Below are 24377 nucleotides of genomic sequence, written 5' to 3'. Positions count from 1 at the left end.
GCGAAATTTAAATTTGAAAGACACCTTTGTGCTCTTAATAAGCTTTAAGTTAGTAGCAATGTAGTTGTATAGGAAGGTTGTGACCGTGTTGAAGAGCCTCCCTATTTGATCAGGAGACTCTTTTAGAGCCAGCCTGTGCCTGCTGCATTTTCAACTAACATTGGGTTGCAACACTGAAAAACTTCCCCTGCCACGTGATCTCACGTGTCTGCCGTGCTTGCCCTTTAAATGTGATTGTGCACTTTAAATTTTACATGTAATTCCCTATGTGTGACTCCAGACCTACAACAATATGGTTGACTTTTAACTATTCTCCAAAACGGATTCGTAAGCTACTCAGTTGTGTCAAACTGCTACGGAAATATCTAATGATAACAAAACCAGAAGGGCCACCTGGCATAGTCACTGGGTTAAAATCCTGGAACACCCTACCTAATAGCACTCTGGGTGCAGCTACACAACACAGACTGCAATTGTCAAGAGGGTGGTTCGCCATCACATTCTCAGGGGCAATTAGGGATAGACAAAAATTGTTGGCATTGCTAGTAATGCTCACATCCTGTGAACATTACTAGCAGTGTCAGCATTACAGGATGAAAGAAATAAAGAAAGAAAAAGCATGTTGTCATGCTCACACCATATGAACACATGAACTAATTATGAAATTATAAAGTATAAACCCAAAATTGGTACCTTGCTGTAAAATAAAATGGATTGAGATGTCAGGTGACCTTTTGTTTCCTGCCAATATACATGCAACTGCAAGATCCTGAGTTAATCCTCTGTCTGGATAAGTTTCGAGGAAGTCGTTAAAATGCAAATGAACATTCCTGTGGTTAATGGATGCACTTCATCAACCAATTAAAGAGACAGGTTTCACAATACTGTTTGCAGGTTCTTCAACTCCAAAGTTGAAATCCAAAAATTGGTGTGAAAAGCTCTATGGGAAGAATTTCCCCTCGTCAGGGGGGGAAGTGCAGGAGTGGGCGAGGGCAGGCGCGCCTCCAATTGGCCCCCCCGATTGGGGGCGCGCTGCCATTTTACGTGGGCGGGCCAATTAAGGCCTGCCCAGCGTGACGTCCGGCAGGAAGTGCTATGCGCTCCCTGTGCAGGCGGGGGTGATTCCCTCAGCCGAGAGTGCTGCCTCAGGGAGATCGGCGCCAAATTTAAAAATGGTAAAGGTGCAAAAACAAAATTTCCCTGACATGTCCCCTCATGTGACACTGTCACATGAGTTGGGACATGTCAATCATTTTAAATCATACTTATTAAATTTTTTAAAACATTCATGAAACCTCATCCCACCCATGGATGAGGTTTCATGCTTTTTCTGAAGTCTGCCAGGGCTCCCGGGAGTGTGTGAAACATCCTTGAAGGAGCCTCCAGCCATTTGTGCAGAAGTCTGTTTTATCCAGTAACTGAAGTTGGAGAAAACCATTTGGAACTCCACTGTCAAGTGGGCACTGTGTTAGCTTGCTGGCTTATTTTTTTAAATCTAAAATCTATTTTGAACTGTTGCCTTACAGGGAGTATATAACTGGGAGTCAGGTTAATTAGGAATTTTAGGAGTTGTTATAGTACTAAGTAATTGTAGTCTTATGTATGTGCTTGAAATCTTTTATTTTGTTAATAAATATTTTAATTTGATCTGTAATATCTCCAAAGGTCTTAGTGGACTGACTACTTCTGAATTCAGTGCACACACCTTCTCATAATAAATACAAATTTCAAAACCGTTGTGATAGCATGACCAAGTTTCCCTTGTGGATTTGGTCTGCCTGGCAGACATCATCTGCCATGTCATAACATTATCAAGATGGCATGTGAGTGATTCTCGAACTCCATTGTCTGGCAATGGCCCCACCATTGGAAATGATTTATGAGGTCACATGACAGAAAGAGCTTAAGGCTCTTTATCTGAATGCACGTAGCATTTGGAACAAGAGATTAGTTGACGGCACAAATAGAAATAAATGAATATGACTTGATAGCTATTATAGAGACGTGGTTGCAGGGTGACCAAGACTGGGAACTCAATATTCAAGGGTATTCAACGTTCCAGAAAAATAGGCAAAAAGTAAAAGGAGGTGGGGTAGCTTTGTTAACAAAGGAAGGTGTCAATGCAGTGGTGAGTAGTGATATAGATGCAATAGATCAAGACGTGGAATCAGTTTGGGTAGAAATAAGGAATAGCAAGGGGAAGAAGTCACGGGTGGGCGTCGTCGATAGGCCCCCAAAGAGTTGCCTCACTGTAGGACAAAGTATAAATCGGGAAATAATGGAGGGATGTAAGAAGGGCACCACAATTGTCATGGGTGATTTTAATCTGCACATTGACTGGACAAAGCAGACTGGCAGGGGTAACATGGAAGATGAATTTGTAGAGGCATCAGAGGTTGTTTCTTGGAACAACACATTGCAGAACCTACCTGGGAACAGGCTATTTTAGATCTAATAATGTGGAATGAGGTGGGATTAATAAGAGATATCATAGTTAAGGATCCTATAGGGGGTAGCGATCACAACGTGGTAGAATTTCAAATTCGGGTTGAGGGTGAACAACTCAGGTCTCGAACCAGTGCTCTCAACTGAGATATTGCAATTACAGAGGTATGAAGAAAGAGTTGTCTAAAGCGGGTTGGGAAAATAGACTAAGCGGAAGGTCAGTGGATGAGCAGTAGCAGACATTTAAGCAGATATTTCATAATGCTCAGCAAAATTTATCCCTGTCAAAAGGAGTCAATGAGAAGGATGAACCACCTGTGGTTCACAAAGGTGGTCAAGGAGAGTATCCAATCAAAAACTAAAGCATACAAAGCGGTGAAAACTAGTGGTAGGCCAGAAGATTGGGAATTTTTTAGGAATCAGCAGCAGATGACTAAAAAGCTAATAAAGAGGGAGAAATTGATTATGAATGTAAATTGGTGAGAAATATAAAAACAAACAGCAGGAGCTTCTCCTGGTATATAAAAAGAAAGAGAGTAGCTAAAGTGAGTATGGGATCCTTGGAGGATGCAACTGAAGAATTGATAACGGGGAACAGGGAAATAGCAGATAATTTAAACCAATATTTTGCATCGGTCTTCACTGTGGAGGACACTATAAACATCCCGAAGATAATCAGATAAGCAAGGAACTAATGGGAGGAGAGATCTTGTAGCAGTCTCTATCACGAGGGACAAAGTATTTAACAAACTAATGGGACTAAAGGCAGACAAGTCGCCAGGGCCTGATGGCCTGCATCCAAAGGTTTTAAAGGAAGTGGCTGCAGAGATAGTGGAGGCATAGGTTGGAATATTCACAAACTCACTGGATTCCGGGAGGGTCCCAGCGGATTGGAAAACCGCTAATGTGATGCCCCTGTTCAAGAAGGGAGGGAGACAAAAAGCAGGAACAGCTAAACAGGTTAGGCCTTTATTCACTAGAGTTCAGAAGAATGAGAGGTGATCTTATTGAAACATACAAGATTCTGAGGGGGCTTGACAGGGTAGATATTGAGAAGATGTTTCCACTAGTGGGGGAGTCTCAAACTAGGGAGCATAGTTACAGAATAAGGGGACACTAATTTAAAACTGAGATGCGAAGGAATTTTTTTTCTCTCAGAGGGTAGTGAATGTCTATAATTCTCTACCCCAGAGAATTGTGGAGGCTAGATCACTAAAAGTATTTAAAGAGGAGGTAGATAGATTTTTGAGATATCAGGGAGTTGAGGGCTATGAGGAGCTGGCATGAAAGAGGAGTTGAGGCCTGGGGCAAATTAGCCATGATCCTATTGATTGGTGGGGAAGGCTTGAGGTCCAAATGGCCTACTCCTGCTCCTATTTCTTATGTTATGTTAGAACCTAGGTTTATTATAAGGAGATTTAATAAGGCATATTCTTCTCATACAGACACAGAAACATCTAGACCAGTGGAGGAAAAAGACCCTGCATACGAAACACCAGTAGACAGATATTCAGGTTGGCCTTGACCTCTCTACCTGAGGAACCGTGCCAGGGCTTTGCTGCAGAGTTTTGCTTTGCACCTTGACTGGGGTGGAACAAGAGAAATCTGCTACTCTGAACATAAAATAACAACAAATCCATCTTTGTAAACCTCCTGACTCATTTCTTCGGTGGTCAATAAAAAAGTCTTGCATCGTTTCGAGTTTTCACCCAAGGGAAAACAAGTGTAACGGAGAACTCTTGAAATCCTAAGACCAAAATGCAAGCTATTTCTTGAACTACAATCTTTCCTTGAGTGTGTGTGTTTAGCTGTACGAGCGTGAGAATAGGTGTAATCACTTTTATGTTCAGGTGTTGAATAATAAACATTTATCTTTCTTTTAAAGCTTACAAGAAAACCTGACAGTCCTGACAGCTGCAGCACTCAGGTTTAAAAAACTTTTTAAAAAAACATTCTGTCTTTGGTCAATTGAGAGATGGAAAAAAAGAAGCCATCCTTATCATCTCTCCCCTGTCTGCAACAATGTGGATTTATGTAGTGCCATTCACAGCCTTAGGACAATCACAGCTGATGAAGTACTTTTTGAAGAGTAGTTACTATTGTAATGTGCTCAAGTCAAATACAAGTAAAGGCATTCCTTGGCTGATACCAAAAATTAAATCATACCAAAGATCATCTTGTGATTTAAATTGCCTGACAGTCATTTATCTATGAATATTTATGAATGTTTATCATAATGAGATCTGAATACTAAAATAGATACCTTCTTTTACCATGGTCACCAGCTCATAAAGAATTGATTGAAGTTCTTCAATGTTGAAGTATTTTATTTTCATTTGATAAACCGTACCATATTTCAAACGAACATTGCATTTTGTGGTTGTTGAATGAATATTTGTTATGTCCTTCCTGGAATATACATGCCATCAAAAATCATAAATATCGTCATGTTTGACTAAAAGCATGTCAAAATTTAACTGTACAATAAATTACAAGTACAGCATCTTAAGTTACGAATTATTCAAAAGTTAAGTTTAATTCAATATTTCAATGCGATTATGTTCTAAGAAACAACGATATCTGGTGTTATAAATGAAGTAATTGATTAAGTGGCTATGAAACAAATAATTGACTAAAGTAAAATGAATGAGTGGCTATGAAATTTGTCAACTAGCAGCTGGCTCTGTTTCAGCAATCTGCCCAAGTTGTCATGGGCCATAATTTTTTGTTCAGCGTGCGGGTGTGTGCCCAACACACTCGAGCGTAAAATGACGCGCGATGATGTCGGGCAAGCGTCCCAAGGTCATCATGCACTTGCGTGATGTTTCCGTTGGTGGGCATGCGCGGGAGTCGGCAGCCCACCCGCCAACAATTAAGCAGCCTATTAAGGCCCTTAATCAACTAATTGATTGGAATATTTCGTTGCCTGTTCAACCGTTCGGTTGGCTGGCGGGTGAAAAGGCCAAGTGGCCTTTGCATTTTTGGCAAACCTCATCCACGGGTGGGATGAGGTTTCAATCAGTGATTTTTTTAAAAATTTTTTACACTCATATTTAACATGTCCCTGCTTATGTGACAGAGTCACATGAGCGGGGACATGTTTTCATTATTTTAAAAATCTTTATTTTTATTGATAAAATTCTTCAGCTTCCTGAGGCAGTTCTGTGCCTCAGGGAGCTTTCACTGTTTGCACCTGTGCACATGCGTGAACTTCAGCACTCGCGCTCCTCCCACCCCTACCTCAGCAGCGCTGAGCGCTGCAGTGCGCGTTTCATGCTGGCTGGCCATTAATTGGCCAGCCAGCATGAAATCGTGCCCGGGGCCTGATCATGGGCGACAGTCGGTTTCTTGGCCGCTCCTGGGCCTGCCTGCCATGTCCGCGCGACGAGGGCAAAATTCTGTCCATGGTCTTTTGATTCCAGGGTCCCATATTAACATCAAGGCACATTGGGATCGAAGGGAGAGTGTCCAATTTCTTGTGGGAAACACAGATGAAGGGCAGAATCCTTCGTTAGTGCTAAGGTTATCAGCAGCGGGACCAGTAGTGCATGACACTTCCACTTGTAAATGGGACAGCTGGCCACATGTGATCATGCGGCAGCCAGCCAATTAGTTATTCATGCGGGATGAACACTGCAATCATGCAGCTGGGGTGGACAGGAAGTCGACACTCACACCGTTACCTCAGAGGGTCAAAGGTCTGGGCGCCATACTTAAAGGGTACCCAGACAAGCATTCATTCCCTGAAAGCCAGGCGCATCAGTCTGGCTGTTATTTTGGAGAGGTTGAGAATTTTTCACCCCCATGTAAAACCTACTGCTGCTACGTGTCTCAGAGCAGACAAGGAGACAGGCCCCACAGGTCAAAGATGTCTCCCTGCAGGTTCTCCTCCAGGCTGTCGGGGAACAGGGGGGAGCCCTCCTACCTGATCAAGACAGCTTGGACGGAGGTCGCAGAGGAGGTTAGCAGCTGTGGGGTCCAAACGTATGACTGGGCCTAGTGCAGGAAAAGGATGAATGATCTTTTGCACTCCACAAGGGTAAGTGGCACCATGTAATCACTGCAAAGTGGCACCCATAAGGGCATCATGCAATGTAAATATGTGAGAGAGGGGTGCAAGACAAGAGTTTAGGTTGCGGGCCTCAACATCCCATGGAACATGTGGACTGATGTGTAGAAGCCACTTTGTGTTTTGAAAGTTGTATCAGTTGCAGGACAGTGCATGCGCAGAACATTTACTAGGGAGTGCACAAGAACTGTCATAGGCATTCATACTCAAAAAGTGGGTATGCATTAAATGGAATGACACTCAATCCTTCTGTCTGCCTGTAGGACAAAAGAACTCATCCCAGGGAACACACCAAGACAGGTGAAAGTGTCACAGATATCCTAATATTGACCCCCCGCTGAAGAGGAGGCATCAGAACTGGCCCGGGGGGATTGAAAGCAATCGTTTGCAGAGTGGCCAGAATTTCAAGGCATTTGAGTGAGGATGCCTCCAGCCTGGTGTTGACAACTGGGCACACAGGAGTAATGCTGAAACATCGATGAGAAAAGGGATTGTGCAAAACCATGAGATAATTCTGTGTGTTCTCCACTGCAGTGGAGACTAAGACCAAGAGGAAAAGGAAGAGGTAGCCTTCCCCCACCTCCATCCCTGAGAATAATGTGATGGAAGACTCAGAGGATGCAACGTCACATCATCCCCCAGCACCTTCCACAAGTGCAGAGGCATTCACCTTGCTGGGTATGTGTTCTAGATTAGCCTTGAGGTCACAATCTAGTGAGAACTTCACAGGCTTATCCCCACAGCTTGTGTAGGGCGTGACAGTCGAGGTCCCTGACAGTTGGAGGACTGCTGGAGACCCGGCCCATGCTAATGATGTGCCTCTGAAATTGGCCATAACAAATCAGCTGGAGATGCAGAGACAGGCATGGGAACATCTGGCAGAGATACCAGGTGCCATGTGCAGCCTTGAGCAACAGGTGGAGGAATCCGTGAAGTCCATCCAAATTCCTATCACACAAATAAGTAATGTGGTGTATGAATTTCAGTGCGAATGTGATGCTAGATATGTAGGTCGTACATCCCAAAGACTGGTGAATCATATCAAACAGCATGTCCCAGCCGCTGTTCGCAATGGGCAGGGTACAGACCATATCCAACCAGCCCGTGCTTGCAAAACCCAAAACATAGTGTCCCACATTAGATGTGATTCCATGATTGGACAACATTTGCTAAATAATCCTCGGTGTGCTAAGAATTACACTGACAACCAATTTAAGGTTGTCAGTCAGGCTTGTAATGTGGTACATTTGCATGTACTGGAAGCTCCATGTATTAATACATAGAGCCCTGTTCTTTGCAAACAGAAAGAACATATACATACATTGCTCCTGTTTCAGCTAAACAAAATAAGTGACAGCCATTCTCTGACTCATTCCTCAGGGCAATGCCTTGACCAATCAGGGTCAAGCTGCCTGGTTTAAAATGTCAAATAATGATTGGCAGTTAACTGTCAGTCACCATCAGTGGTGCATTCTCCATGGCAACACCACTTGCCAACCAACCAGCACTCTCTTCACATACAGTATAAATTGTTGTTTTCCCTCTTATATTGGTATTCTTGCAAATGTCCTGATGAATGCTAGACAAAAAGCTTAGACATGTCTCTTTTTTTTCAACAATGATCATTATGTTGGGAGTTATACCAGTTAATGGGTGCATTTAAGGGCATGGCACTTCATGGACAATCAATGATGGGCGATGTGGGGCCCATGAGTGGTGGCTGCCAACTGGTTTCCAGTTGTGATTGCCAGTTATTCCTGTTGTTTCTTGTTAAACTCACTCCAGTAAGGATCGATTATGACCAGTTGATATTTACAACTGATTTCAATGGGTTTGGATTTCTAGGTAGTCCTGGGCCATGCTCTGCCAGTTCCTCAGCAACTGCACCAGAGCCAGCAGAAGCACTGGGTGCACTTGACCCATCCTGTCTGCCTGAGGTGAACTGTGAACAAAGGCAGACAAAGATCTGGTCAGCACAATCTTTGAGGCCCACCCACCTGTCCTGAGCACTTTTGACCAATGGGGAGCCCTACACTTAGTATCGGCCACATCCTGGTCTCCATCCACCCCATCCTTGTCAACTCCATCCTCGAGGATCACTCCAGAGAACTCTTCTTGTTGATGTAGCCATGTCCGTTGACACTTGCAAGGTGACCCTGGAACTGGAACCCATCACCCTGTGCCCTCCCTCTATCACCTTTGACTTTCCCTCCATCACCCTCGTTCCTCATTCCATCATCCTTTGGTGGCCTTTGATCTACCCCTTTCACCCTTGACCAGCTATCATTGACACTCAAGCTATAGCCAATCACCATCGGTCAGCTCCCAGGACATTGGAACTGACCCCCCTGACCTGCCATCCATCAACCTCTGCTCTCCATCATCCTTGAGCTTCTGTTACCTTCGACTTTTTTTAAATTCATTCATGGGATGTGAGCATCACTGGCTAGGCCAGCATTTATTGCCCATCCCTAATTGCCCTTGTGTAGGTGGTGGTGAGCTGCCTTCTTGAACCGCTGGAGTCCATGTGGTGTAGGTACACCCACAGTGCTGTTAGGAAGAGAGTTCCAGGATTTTGACCCAGCGACAGTGAAGGAACGGCAATATATTTCCAAGTCAGGATGGTGAGTGACTTGGAGGTGAACTTCCAGGTGGTGGTGTTCCCATGTACCTGCTGTCCTTGTCCTAGATGGTAGAGGTTGTGGGTGTGGAAGATGTTATCTAAGGAGGCTTGGTGAGTTCCTGTAGTGCATCTTGTAGATGGTACACACTTGCTGCCGCTGTGCATCAGTGGTGGAGGGAATGAATGTTTGTAGATGGGGTGCCAATCAAGCAGCTGCGCTGTCCTGGATGGTGCCAAGCTTCTTGAGTGTTGTTGGAGCTACACTCATCCAGGCAAGTGGAGAGTATTCCATCACACTCCTGACTTGTGCCTTGTAGATGGTGGACAGGCTTTGGGGAATCAGGAGGTGAGTTACTTGCCACAGGATTCCTAGCCTCTGACCTGCTCTTGTAGCCACAGAATTTATATGGCTAGTCCGGTTCAGTTTCTGTCAATGGTGACACCCAGGATGGTGATAGTGGTGGATTCAGTGAAGGTAATGCCATTGAATGTTAAGGGTCGATGGTTAAATTCTCTCTTGTTGAAGATAGTCATTGCCTGGCACTTGTGTGGTGCGAATGTTACTTGCCACATATCAGGCCAAGCCAGGATATTGTCCAGGTCTTGCTGCATTTGGACATGGACAGCTTCAGTATCTCAGGAGCCACAAATGATGCTGAACATTGTGCAATCATCAGCGGTCACCTTCACTTCTGACCTTAAGATGGAGGGAAGATCATTGGTGAAGCAGTTGAAGGTGGATGGGCCTAGGACACTACCCTGAGGAACTCCTGCAGTGATGTCCTGGAGCTGAGATGACTGGCCTCCAACCATCACAACTATCTTCCTTTGTGCTAGGTACGACTCCAACTAGTGGAGAGTTTTCCCCGATTCCCGGTGACTCCAGTTTTGCTAGGGCTCCTTGATGCCACACTCGGTCAAATGCTGCCTTGAAGTCAAGGGCAGTCACTCTCATCTCACCTCTTTTGTCCATGTTTGAACTAAGGTTGTAATGAGGTTCGGAGCTGAGTGACCCTGGCGGAAGCCAAACTGAGCATCAGTGAGCAGGTTATTTCTAAGCAAGTGCCACCTGATAGCACTGTTGATGACCCCTTCCATCACTTTACTGATGATCGAGAGTAGGCTGATGGGGCAGTAATTGGCCAGGTTGGATTTGCCCTGCTTTCTGTTTTACAGGACATACTTGGGTCATTTTCAACATTGCCAGGTAGATGCCAGTGTTGTAGCTGTACTGGAACAACTTGACTCGGGGCACAGCAAGCTCTGGAGCACAAGTCTTCAGTACGACTGCTGGAATATTGTCAGGGCCCATAGCCTTTGCAGTATGCAGTGCCTTCAGCCGTTTCTAGGTATCAGGTGGAGTGAATTGAATTGGCTGAAGACTGGCATCTGTGATGCTGGTGACCACTGGAGGTGGCCAAGATCGATCATCCACTCGGTAATTCTGGCTGAAGATTGTTGCGAATGCTTCAGCCTTATCTTTTGCACTGCTGTGCTGGGCTCCCCCATCATTGAGAATGGGGATATTTGTGGAGCCTTCTCCTCCAGTAAGTTGTTTAATTGTCCACCGCCATTCACGACTGGATGTGGCAGGACTCTCAGAGCTTCAACAATGACCTTCTCTGTATAACCTTTAATCTTCGCACAATAATGCTCGACCTACCATCTTTCAAAATTGACCTTCCCTGTATACTCCAGCTTCCACCCTCTGTCCCCCATGAGTCCTCATAGGGCTATCAACTCCCTTCCTCCCTTCCTCAGTCAGCCATGCCCTGTTCCCCTTTGACTGCCGCCACCCAATCTCAATTATCAATGCCTCCTGTCTAGTAATTATTGAGAAATTTAAGGGATGTTGTATGCACTTTTCCAACCATTATTTTAACTGAGCTGAAGATCATCCTGAACATACAATTTGAATTTCCGATATGCAGTACTAAGAGCAAGGTTCACTTCCAGAAATGCAAAGTCCAAAAATTATCACATGATGTAAAAATGCACACAGCATTAAGTAAATGTATGTTAGCAGTCATGTTCTTAATGAATAGCTATACTTACACAGGAAGCAAATAAGGTTGGAGAAAATTAGGACCACTTGACTCAAAATAATTGCTGAGTGATTCAAATGATTTTTTTTCATTCTTCAGGGCCTCTGCCATCTGAAATCAAATAACCAACAATTTACTTTTAATACAGTTGATATTAATCACATTTTAGGACAAACACTTGTCTTAATCCTAAGTACATATAAATTCCCATTTTTCTAAGAAAATCACTTATAGCTAGGATGATCCAATCTACTAATAATAATTGTCAATTATAATCAATGTTCAATGACACTATGACATTCTACAATAAAAGAGAGCAATATTGTATGATAATAAATTTGGCAAATTTCATTTTGCATATGTTCGGAGATTACTTGAACATGTCCAGTGATGCTGCAGTGGATAAAGATGTCCTGTATTCCTAAAAACAAAAAGCTAAAAGCTACTGCGGATGCTGGAAATCCAAAACAAAAACAGAATTACCTGGAAAAACTCAGCAGGTCTGGCAGCATCGGCGGAGAAGAAATCAGTTAACGTTTCGAGCCTTCATGGCCCTTCAGCAGAACTGAAGCAAATTCAGTTCTGCCGAAGGGCCATGAAGGCTCGAAACGTCAACTGATTTCTTCTCCGCCGATGCTGCCAGACCTGCTGAGTTTTTCCAGGTAATTCTGTTTTTGTCCTGTATTCCTGTCTATCTTACTTCTAATTGTTTGATAAGGTGTTTACTAAAACCCGCTTTCACAGCCATATTTCCTTTCTCAGTGACTATCTCTGTCTCTGACTTACCCCACGTGGATTTCAACTGAAATTCCATCCCTCTTGTTTCGAACCCACCCAGGATTACAGGTATCTCCAGGACATAAAACGTTTCTCAGACTGCTGTTCCCGTCGCATTCTGAGATCCACACTCAGTGCCATGCGCCGCCATATGAACACACTCTACCTCTCCCTCCAGCAGCACCGCCACACCCTTTTTCAAAGCTGCGCATGCCCCCAGTTTCATTTTATTCTTCGTCTCATCCGACGCCTCAACAAGAAACTTTTTCTCTTTCTCTCAAGTGCTAAGGAACGCAAGCTCCAACAACTCATCGACACCAACACCGATCTAGGACCCTCCACCCCTGCCTGTCCCTCCGTCCCCACCCCATCTTCCAATCCCAGCCCCGGCCGTGTATTCACTATACCCCCTGACCTTCCCCTCTCCGACGCTGAACGTTCAGTGCTCACCAAAGGACTTAGTTTCATACCCTTACGCCCTCATCTCAATGAATTTCGGGCTCGGCACGATGCTGAACTCTTCTTCCGCCGTCTTCATCTCCTGCTCATTTCTTTGGGCAGGAGTCCTCTCCCCGTTCAACGGATCCTTTTACCCACCTCCAATATTCTCCCTCCACCTGGACCCCTCCCTCTGGATTCTTACCTTCTCTTGATCTTTTCATTGAGAACTGTCGACGTGACATTAGTCGTCTCAATTTCTTTGCTCCTCTCACCCATTCTAATGTCTCTTTCTGAACTTACTGCACTTCGTTCTCTCAGGTCCAACCCCAACATTGTCATCAAACCCGCTGACAAGGGTGGTACTGTTGTTGTCTGGCGCACTGACCTCTACCTCGCGGAGGCTGAGCGTCAACTCGCAAACACTTCCTCCTACCGCTCCCTGGACCATGACCCCACCACTGAACATCAAGTCATTGTTTCCAGGACTGTCACTGACCTCATCTCCTCTGGAGATCTTCTTCCCACAGCTTCCAACTTGATAGTCGCCCAACCTCGGACGGCCCGATTCTACCTCCTACCCAAAATCCACAAACAGGACTGTCCCGGCAGACCGATCGTGTCAGCCTGATCCTGCCCCACGGAACTCATTTCTCGTTATCTTGACTCCCTTCTCTCTCCCCTTGTCCAGTCCCTTCCCACCTACATCCGTGATTCCTCTGACACCTTACGTCACATCAACAATTTCCAGTTCCCTGGCCACAACCGCCTCCTCTTCACCATAGACGTCCAATCCCTCTACACCTCCATCCCCCACTAGGATGGTCTGAGGGCCCTTAGCTTCTTCCTCGAACAGAGGCCCGAACAATCCCCATCCACCACTACTCTCCTCCGTCTGGCTGAACTTGTTCTCACACTGAACAATTTCTCCTTTAACTCCTCTCACTTCCTCCAAATAAAAGGTGTGGCTATGGGTACCCGCATGGGGCCTAGTTATGCCTGTCTCTTTATGGGGTATGTGGAACATTCCTTGTTCCAGTCCTACTCCGGCCCCCTACCACAACTCTTTCTCCGGTACATCGATGATTACTTCGGTGCTGCTTCATGCTCTCGTCGGGACCTGGAAAAATTTATTAATTTTGCTTACAATCTCCACCCCTCCATCATTTTCACATGATCCATCTCTGACACTTCCCTTCCCTTCCTTGACCTCTCTGTCTCAATTTCTGGTGATAGACTGTCCACCAATATCCATTACAAGCCTACCGACTCCCACAGCTACCTCGACTACAGCTCCTCACACCCCGCTTCCTGTAAGGGCTCCATCCCATTCTCTCAGTTCCTTCGCCTCCGTCGCATCTGTTCTGATGATGCTACCTTCAAAAACAGTTCCTCCCACATGTCCTCCTTCTTCCTTAACCGAGGTTTTCCACCCACGGTCGTTGACAGGGCCCTCAACCGTGTCCGGCCCATCTCCCGCGCATCCGCCCTCACGCCTTCTCCTCCCTCCCAGAAACATGATAGGGTCCCCCTTGTCCTCACTTATCACCCCACCAGCCTCCGCATTCAAAGGATCATCCTCCGCCATTTCCGCCAACTCCAGCATGATGCCACCACCAAACACATCTTCCCTTCACCCACCCTGGCGGCATTCCGTAGGGATCGTTCCCTCCGGGACACCCTGGTCCACTCCTCCATCACCCCCTACTCCTCAACCCCCACCTATGGCACCTCCCCGTGCAAATGCAAAAGATGCAACACCTGCCCCTTCACTTCCTCTCTCCTCACTGTCCAAGGGCCCAAACACTCCTTTCACTTGCATTTCCCCCAACTTAGTCTACTGCATTCGTTGCTCTCAATGCGGTCTCCTCTACATTGGAGAGACCAAACGCAAACTGGGCGACCGCTTTGCAGAACACCTGCGGTCTGTCCACAAGAAAGACCCAAACCTCCCTGTCGCTTGCCATTTTAACACTCCACCCTGCTCTCTTGCCCACATGCCTGTCCTTGGCTTGCTGCATTGTTCCAGTGAAGCCCAACGCAAACTGGAGGAACAGCACCTCATCTTCCGACTAGGCACTTTACAGTCTTCCGGACTGAATATTTAATTCAACAACTTTAGATCTTGAACTCCCTCCTCCATCCCCCACCCCCTTTCCGTTTCTTCCCCCTTCCTTTTGTTTTTTCCAATAATTTATATAGATTTTTCTTTTCCCACCTATTTCCATTATTTTTAAATCTATACCTTTTATGCCCTGTTAGTCTTTCCACCCCATCCCCACTAGAGCTGTACCTTGTGTGTCCTGCCATCCATTCTTAATTAGCACATTCATTTAGATAATATCACACCTTCAACACCTCTTTGTTCTTTTGTCTGTGACATCTTTTGATTATCTGCTCCTATCACTGCTTGCTTGTCCCTACAACCACACCCCCCCCCCAAACTTCTCTCCCCCCACCTTAAACCAGCTTATATTTCACCCCTCTCCTAATATTACTCAGTTCTGTTGAAGGGTCATGAGGACTCAAAACGTCAACTTTTTTCTTCTCCGCCGATGCTGCCAGATCTGCTGAGTTTTTCCAGGTAATTCTGTTTTTGTTTTGTTACTTCTAATTGTGCTTATTTAAATCCCTCCTCCAATAAGAAATTTACCTGGGTCAATTTTGCCAGTTCTTTTCAAAATGATGAAAACTTGTCTGTTTCAAAAACAAGTCTTTCCCTCATGATTTAACTTTCTAATACTGAGAACCACCTTTGTGGTTTTCTCTAAACTGTAAAGGCAATAATATTCTTCTTATGATTTAGAATTATACAGAGCATCCCAGGTGTATGATCAAAGACTAACAGGGTAAGAAAATATCCTTTCGATTTTGACCCTATTCTTCTACTATTTCAACCCAATTGTTTAACTTGTTTTCATGGCAGCCAAGCACTGGCTTGATAGTTACAGAGATTCATTTACATTTACCCTAGCACCTCTTTCCTACCAGTACACAATATGACTGTTCTATTGAATACCTAAGCTGAGAAAGTACATGGGGCAATAAAATGACTTGTCGTTATCAACATTTTAAGCATTCACCCATTTAAATTAAGCAGCAATAATAATTTCTAAGTGATACTTTCTCTTTTATTGCTCCCAAACTAATCACATCTATCTACCTAAATTGATGTCTCTCACATAATTTCCTATTTCATAAATGCATGTACTTTTGTATCTGATACCGGTTTCTCATTATTTACACTGTTTTTGGTATATACAGACTTAGATATATTGTTTATATTATCTTACCCCAAATGCTATATCTATAAAATAATTTTTTTTTCTATAGGATCAAGTCTGAGATTGCTACCCTGTTCAGTGTTTCTATTATTCAATTGTTGGCAAAATGAGCTTAAATAATTAATCAATCAGACAGTACTGTTAGAATGTTCATTACCATTTTACCTGCCATTACAATTTCACTGCCAATAATCTCAACCACTATTTCACTATCTGCTACTATTCTCTCCCTCACTTCCAGATCTTCCACAGTTTGATATAACTCAGCTTTATTTCATCTAGTTGCTCTTTTAGCTCTCAGTCTATCAAGCGGTTCACCCTTACTCTAGGATTCCATCTATCAACCACAGTGGTGGGGGAAATCCTCAGTTGAGGAAAAAGGAAGACATATTAGAAACGCCGATATGGAAGGGTAACAAGGCTCTCAACCATGTTTGACCTATTTCCCACACTTCTGCTCTCACCCCTTCCTCTCCCTCCTTGAACAGCAACAGGGTTCCCCTTGTCCTCATTATCCACCCCACCAGCCTTCACATTTAAAGGATCATCCTCCATCATTTCCACCAATTCCAGCACGATGCCACCACAAAATGCATCTTTCTCTCCCCTCCCCACCAGCATTCTGAAGGGATCGATGCCCTGGTCCACTCCTCAATCATCCCCAATACATTGTCCCTTCCCACAGCACCTTCCCATGCAATCGCAGGAGATGTAACACCTGCCCTTTTACCTACTCTCTCCTCACTGTCCAAGGCTCCAAACACCCCTTCCAGATGAAGCAGCAATTCACATGTAGTTCTTTCAATTTACTATACTGGGTTTGCTGCTCACAATGTGGTCTCAAAATTGGGTGACCGCTTTGTGGAATACTACTGTTCAGCCTGGAAGCATGACCCCCAAGCTTCGAGCTGCTTGTCATTTTAATTCACCACCTTGCTCTCACGCTCACATTTCTGTCCTCGGCCTGCTGAGGTGTTCCAGTGAACCTCAACACATGCTGGAGGGACAGCACCTCATCATCCGATTAGGCAGTTTACAACTTTCTAGACTCAACATCAATTTTAATCATTTCAGACCATGAACCCTGTACCCCATTTTGATTCTGTTTTTTTGCCATGTGCCAGTCTGAATCTTGTTTTTCATGTTCTTGCTTTCAGACACAGCTGCTCACTATTCTGCCATTCACACTCACTTTAGATAAGTGCTTTTACTCTTTGCCATAAGCATTACCACTCCCTTTACCTTTTGTTCCAGGACATCTTTGTCATTTAATCTCTCCTGCCCTCTATCCTATCCTAAACCTTCCCTTTTGTTCTTTCACCCCCTCCCCACTTTCTACAGCATAAAACCTATCACATTTTTACCTTCCTTCACTTCTGAAGAAGTCATATTTGGCTCAAAACATTAACTCTGTTTCTCTCTCGACAGATGTTGTCAGCCCTGCTGAGTATTTCCAGCACTTGCTGTTTTTATTTCAGATTTCCAACATCCACGGTAATTTGCTTTTATTTTAAGTTCACTAAATTGGTCCCTGGGGTGAGGGGGCTGTCCTATGATGAGAGGCTGAATAAATTAGGCTTATATTCTCTGGAGTTTATAAGAATGAAAGGTGATTTCATTGAAAAACACATACAAAACTCTGAAGGGACTTGATGGGGTTGGTGTTGAGAGAATTTTTTCTGCTGGTTGGAGAATCTAAAACACGGGGCACAGTCTCAGGATAAGGGGCCAATCATTTATGACTGAGGCGAAGAGAAATTACTTCACTCAAAGGGTTGTGAATCTTTGGAATTCTCTAGCCCAGAGAGTTCTGGATGCACCATTGTTGAATACATTTAAGGCTGGGATAGACAGAATTTTGGTGTCTCAGGGAATTAAGGATTGTGGAGAGCAGCAGGAAAACAGAGTTGAAGCCCAAGATCAGATATAAATGGCAGAGCAGGCTCAACGGGCCATATGGTCTACTCCTATTTCTTGTGTTCTTCTAAGGAATCTGGGATATTGGCTGATAGGTATGAAACCGTGAGTATGACTATGTCAGGCTTGACAAGTCTCTGATCTCCTGATTTTGGCACATGTCCCCAGATGTTAGTGAGGGGTACTTTGTAGGGTCAACTTGGTTGGATGTGTCTTTATTGTGTCTGAATGTGATGCCTTGATCAATGCTGGATGGTCCATATGCTTTTACTCTTACAAGGCATTTCATAGCAATTTGATACAACTGAGTGGCTTACTAGGCCACTTCAGAGGACAATTAAGAGTCAACCACATTGCTGTCAAATATAGGCTGGGCCAGGTAAGGACAATAGAGAACAAGTTGGGTTTTTACAACAATCCAATAGTTTCATAGTCATCATTCCTGATACTAGCTTCTTATTCCAGATTAATTTAATTAACTGGATTCAAATTCATTAACTGTCATGGTTGGATTTGAACTCACTTGAGCAGGTTATTGGTGAGTAAATGCCATATGATAACACTGTCAACAACACATTCCAAAACTTTATTGATGATTGAAAGTAGACTGGGGCAGAAATTGACCGGCACAGAAATACCTGGAAAAACTCAGCAGGTCTGGCAGCATCGGCGGAGGAGAGCACAGTTGACGTTTCGAGTCCTCATGACCCTTCAACAGCAACTATTGAAGGGCCATGAGGACTCGAAACGTCAACTGTGCTCTCCTCCGCCGATGCTGCCAGACCTGTTGAGTTTTTCCAGGTATTTCTGTTTCTGTTTTTGTTTTGGATTTCCAGCATCCACAGTTTTTTGCCTTTATCTCAGTAATTGACCGGATTGGATTTGTCCTACTTTTTGTGGACAGGTCATACCTGGGCAATTTTCTATTTTGTCAGGTAGATGCCAGTATTGTTGCTATACTGGAGTAGCTTGGCTAGGGATGTGGCTAGTTCTTGAGCACAAGTCTTCACTGTCACTGCGTCAAAATCCTGGAACTCCCTCCTGAGCAGTACTGTGGGTGTATCTACACAGCACAGACTGCAGTGACTCAAAAAGGTGGCTTGCCAGTACTTTCTTAAGGGCAATTAGGGTGGGCAATAAATGCTGATCTTGCCAGCGATACTCACATTCCAAGAATGCATAAAAAAGAAACACTCACCAGGCTGTTAGTTCAGGGTTCAGTAACATAACCAGCATACTATCATACCCTGTATTGTACATTAAGCTGATACTATGATTAAGAAAAAAGTTATGAAACACTTACCTTCGAATGAGGAAAAGTTGATGTGCGTTTGCACTTTGCAAACATCCTTTGAAAGACTTCTTTCCTTTCATCTTCTTTCAGTTTTTCAAGTTCTTCTCTAATCTTTGAAGACACAGGAGAGGTACATATTATGGCTGATTCATGAACTGGGTGCTTCATTTGAGTTGCAATGTTTGGAAGGAGTGCTGTTTGGGAAATTGTGAGAATGCAGCCTGAGCGTCCACACATTTAAATTAATGGGTGGAAATCAGGAGCTGAGCTCCCAATACTTCCTTGGCCAGGATTCCTTGTGACCACTGGTCCTCACCTGGAACATCTGATTATGGAAATAATGCTATTACACACTCAAAAACCAGCTCATAGTATTATCCACAAACTGGCTGTACTGTCTGCTCTTCAATCAAAGCACTAAATTCAGGTTGTCTATTTAAAAAAAAGCTAAATTCCCAGTTTTCTCTTTTAACTCAAATTACTGTATAATCAAAATTTTTATTGCCCAAGTTAACTTGGAACTATCATGAGTAAATTAGTCGCTCAATTTCCAAACACAAGACTTTTCTTCATAGAAAGGTTGAGGCCCCAGCATCAACTCCAGGGAGCAATATTTGTTATTTCATGGCATCCTGAGCATGTCATTTTTATCCAAATTCCTTGATCTGTTGTAACAATGACAAATTCTAAAGCTTTTCAATGATGGAGACTATTAAACTTTAAGTCCAGCTTTGGTTACAACTGAGATTTCTCAAAGGATTTTTTTTTAAAAACTTAACACCTTGAAATATCAACTGTGATCTGCAGTGCCTAAACAGGGGAGAGGAGGTCAAGTGGTGTAATTGATTTACAGCAATAGAGAGAAAATTTGTCCACGGAACGAGAGATTTATTGGAGAGTATTTGCTGATAGGTGTCCGAGCCACCCGAAGCAGATAATTTCCTTGTCCATGTTACATCATAAAGCATTTCCCACACAAAGGGGATTAATTTTCTAGCTTCACATTCTTTGCGAGAAACTTTGTTTTCCGTGAATTCCATGTCAGAGGGTCAGCATGCACCTCATTTTCTCACCAAATTCTTCAACGTGTGTTACAGGTGGGTGAGGAATCCCACAGTCATATGAGGTCGGAAAATTTCTTCCAAGCTCCTATCATAGGTTAAGTTGTTTAAGCTCCTTGACTAGAAAAGCAAATCTTTGCAATGAACTGGAATCTGATTGATTTTTAAAGTAGCTAATTCGTAAATGCAAAATCAACTTCTACAGATGCATGCCTGAGCCAAATCAATGAGCATGGTAAAGATTGTCCACAGTAGTCAGAAACAATTGAGGGCCGATATCCTTCTAAATATCTCCAGAATTAATAATGATAGTTTTTGAGAGATCTTCAATTGACACTCAACAACTTAGCTTGGGTCTAATGAAACTAAACATTCATGCTGGGCTACACAGATATTGAACATGTGTTGAGTGAGTGAAAGGTGCTCAGGGACCACAGTGGGATAATTCTCCTCCTTCACAGAGTTGAGTATGAAAAGCTGATTTCCAATTTTTGGTAAGCAAATTTATGGCCTTCCATATTTCAGTCATCATTTATAGTACTGATCATATAGCATCAGGGGGCAGGAGTAATGCTCCTGCAAATTCACAAGTTGATTCATCTGCTGTTTAAAAAAAATGTCGGCCATAAAATGCTGAAAGTCAGGAGCATATACTCCTCACACCTGCATTTTGTAAGTCAGCTTGGTTACTTTGGAAGCAGCCAGTAGAGTAAAGAAATATGATAAAGGCTCATTTATAAGGATAGGAGAGATAAGTGGTAATTATGGGTTTCCAACCACGAATAAAATTGTGGTCAGTGCTGAACAGTCAACCCTTTACCCATAATTTCTAAAGTTTGTGACAAACCAGTTTTTGATCAGAAGTCACATTAAAACATGCAATGCTTGAAGCGCCAAATTTACATTCTACTGCTATAAATAGACTCATTCTATTCAGCAACCATTAATTTATTAACACCACAGTTCATAATAACTATAGATTTTACAGTGACCACAAATTTGAAGATACAAAGGGCTGAATTTTGCCACTGGCTTAGGGACTCCAGAGCCTGGCTGAAAAGCAGGTACCAAGCCTGCACATGCTGGGACCAACTTGATGATTTTATCAGAAGAAGCCTTCTAACTGACTGCCTGCAGGCACGCATCCAATTAAGGACAGCAGGCAAGCGTCTGATGGTGATGGCCCAATCAGAGGGCCTGCAGCTCTGAAGCCTCATCAGCCATACTGGGCGAAGTGATTGTTGCTGAGGTAGACAGGAGAAATTGACAACATCTCACAATAGAGGCGACGTCAGAGAGATATGTCTAAATTAAAATTTAGGGGACTGAGGGTGGAAGCACTGGCAGGACAGAGGGGAAGACCCTCTGGGGCAATCATTGGGGCCATGGAGGCTGATGCTCCTGCTTGTGACCCCCCTCTTTGGCCTATGGAGCCTCAGGGAGGCTGCCTCCATGAAGACAGTGATCTCCCCACACAACGGGAGTGGGGAAGCTGCTCTGCCTGTGGCAAAATGCTCGCAGCCTCATAATTGGGACCTTAATTATTCAAATCGCTGCCCAGCTCCATGGAGCAGGCAGCTGATCCATCTCACAGCCCACCGTTGGGAAACCTCCCCAGTGGGAGGACTGCATCTAACAGCTGCCCTATCACAGCTCCCTGCTATTTTACCAGCCGTCTCACCTCTGTTTCCACCACCTGGGGGGGGCCCATAAAATTCAGCCCAATATGTATATCTTTTCATTTCCAGTATAATTTTCTTATCAATCAAGCCCTGCTGTTTTTGACAATTAATCTCCAAAGAATAATCAAAACAAAGCTGTAACATATTTAAATTAAATTTAATTAATACTTACAACTTGCGGAATCTTTTCCATTTCTTGCCTGGCGTTTGTTTTGCTCAAGTCCTGAGTGAACCAAAATAGTATACTTGCTCAGATAAAATGGTGCATCATTTGGGCCCGCTGGATGAAGCTTTTGTAGACAAGCAGTAAGACATAAAGCTTCTGTGCAAAACACATAAACACTCATAATAAAGCAAACGGTCGCTGACAATTTCTCTTAACTAACGTGCAGTTTCTTTTACTACTTTAAAAATTCCAAGTCAAATTCAAAATGTTAAACTAAATTTCAGTTTGAGGTACACTCACAAATACTTGCTGAGAATTCCCACTCTCACCAAATTCCTAACCTTTGCACTCTATTTATGATGCAATCCTTTTAAGATTACTCCATGTGACACGCTCATGGCACTGATTGGCTCAGCTGCACAAGGCGGGAGGAAAAAGAGAGGAAGAGCAATTGTGATAGGAGACTCGATAGTAAGGGGAACAGACAGGCGTTTCTGTGGCCGTAGACGTGACTCCAGGATGGTATGTTGACTCCCTGGTGCCAGAGTCAAGGATGTCACTGAACGGCTGCAGGGCATTCTAAAGGGGGGGGGGGAGCAAACAGACAAAAATCGTGGTACATATTGGTACCAATGACATAGGTAGAAACAGGGATGAGGTCCTGCAAGCAGAATTTAGAGAGCTATGAAACAGATTAAAAAACAGGACCTCAAAGGTAGTAATCTCTGGATTACTTCTGGTGCCACGCGCTAGAGAGTATAGAAATAGGAGGTTACTCCAGATGAATGCATGGCTGGAGAAATGGTGCAGGAAGGAGGGCTTTAGATTTCTGGAATATTGGGACCATTTTAGGGGGCGGTGGGACCTGTGCAAGGCAGACGGGTTACACCTGAAGCGGAATGAGACCAACATCCTTGCGGGGAGGTTTGCTAGTGCTGTTGGGGAGGGTTTAAACTAACTTGGCGGGGGGATTGGATCCTGAGAGGAGGTTCAGCAGGGGGAGATGCACAGCCAAAATTAGAGGAGAGAGCAAGTGAGTCTGGAAGGCATAGAAATTATAGGCCAGTTAAGGCACAAGGAAATTTGGCAAGGGTGGATGGTATTTATTTTAATGCAAGGAGTCTGACGAATAAGGCAGATGAGTTGAGGGCACAAATTAACAAATGGAAGTATGATGTCATGGTTGAGAGAGGGGCAGGATTGGCAGCTCAAAATTCCAGGATATAGGGTCTTCAGGTGAGACAGGGTAGGAGGTAAAAGGGGAGGGGGTATCGCAATATTGATCAAGGAATCAATTACAGCAGTAAGGAGGGATGACATCTTACAAGGCTCCTCAAATTAAGCCATATGGGTAGAACTGAAAAACAAAAGAGGAGCAATCACTTGCTGGGAGTTACTATAGGCCCCCACAGTCAGAAAGAAATAGAAGGACAGATATGTAGGCAAATTTCAGAGTAGTGTAAAAATAATAGGGGGGATTTCAACTTCCCCAACATTAACTGGGTTAGTCATAGTGTGATAGGTTTAGAGGGAGCGGAATTCTTAAAATTTATCCAGGAGAGCTTTTTAAGCCAGTACGTAGAAGGCCCTACAAGAGAGGGGGTGGTCCTGGACTTAATTTTAGGGAATGAAGCTGGGCAAGTGGTAAAGGTGTCAGTGGGGGAGCATTTTGCAGATAGTGATCATAACACCGTTAGATTCAAGGTTGTTATGGAAAAGGACAAGGATGGGCCAGAAATCAGAGTTCTAAATTGGGGGAAGGCCGATTTTAATAAGATCAGATATGATTTGGCCAGAGTGGACTAGGATCAGCTTCTTTTAGGTAAATCTGCGTCAGAGCAGTGGGACTCATTCAAGAAGGAAATAGGGAGAGAACAGGGCCAACATATTCCACTAAAGGCAAAGGGTGGGACCAACAGATCCAGGGAACCTGGATGTCGAGGGATATACAGGATTGGATAAAGAGAAAAAGGGAGGCTTCTGGCAGATACCGAGGGCTCAAAACAGCAGAAGCCCTAGAGGAGTATAGAATGTGTAGGAGGAAACTTAAAAAAGAAATTAGGAGAGCAAAAAGGGGGCATGAAAAAACATTGGCAGGTAAAATAAAGGAAAAGCCAAAGTTATTTTACAAGTACATTAAGAGTAAGAGGATAACTAGGGAAACAGTAGGGCCCATTAAGGACCACAGTGGTAATTTGTGTGTGGAGCCAGAAGACGTAGGTATGGTTCTAAATGAATACTTTGTGTCGGTGTTCACAAGTGAGGGGGACGACATGGGTATGGAAATCAGGCAGAAGGATTGTGATATAATTAAATAAATTAGCATAGAAAGGAAGGAGGTTCTACGTGGTCTGGCAGGCTTAAAAGTAGATAAATCTCCAGTCCCGGATGAAATGTATCCCAGGCTGTTGACTGAGGCAGGGGAGGAGATAGCAGGGACACTGGCAATAATTTTCAACACCTCTCTGGCCACAGCAGAGGTGCCAGAGGACTGGAGGACAACCAATGTGGTACCATTATTCAAGAAGTGAGGAAGGGGTAAACCAGGGAACTACAGGCCAGTCAGTCTAACCTCA

The 24377-nt window shown here is 44.0% G+C and overlaps 1 protein-coding gene across 1 annotated transcript in view; it reads right to left on the bottom strand.

The window, feature by feature from the left end:
* LOC144682739 (uncharacterized) overlaps window positions 1–24377 on the bottom strand; it is a 160588-nt gene that overhangs the window by 92331 nt on the left and 43880 nt on the right. The window contains exons 4-7 of the mRNA XM_078545381.1: window positions 21808–21858; window positions 18902–19003; window positions 11193–11293; window positions 4709–4854 (exon numbers count right to left, since the gene is read on the bottom strand). Of these exons, the coding sequence (XP_078401507.1) occupies window positions 4709–4854; window positions 11193–11293; window positions 18902–19003; window positions 21808–21858 (400 nt within the window). The remainder of the gene's footprint in view (window positions 1–4708; window positions 4855–11192; window positions 11294–18901; window positions 19004–21807; window positions 21859–24377) is intronic.

Source organism: Cetorhinus maximus, chromosome 1 (assembly GCF_964194155.1).
Source record: "Cetorhinus maximus chromosome 1, sCetMax3.hap1.1, whole genome shotgun sequence".
Lineage (NCBI taxonomy): Eukaryota > Metazoa > Chordata > Chondrichthyes > Lamniformes > Cetorhinidae > Cetorhinus > Cetorhinus maximus.
This window is presented reverse-complemented; position numbering and strand designations above follow the sequence as displayed.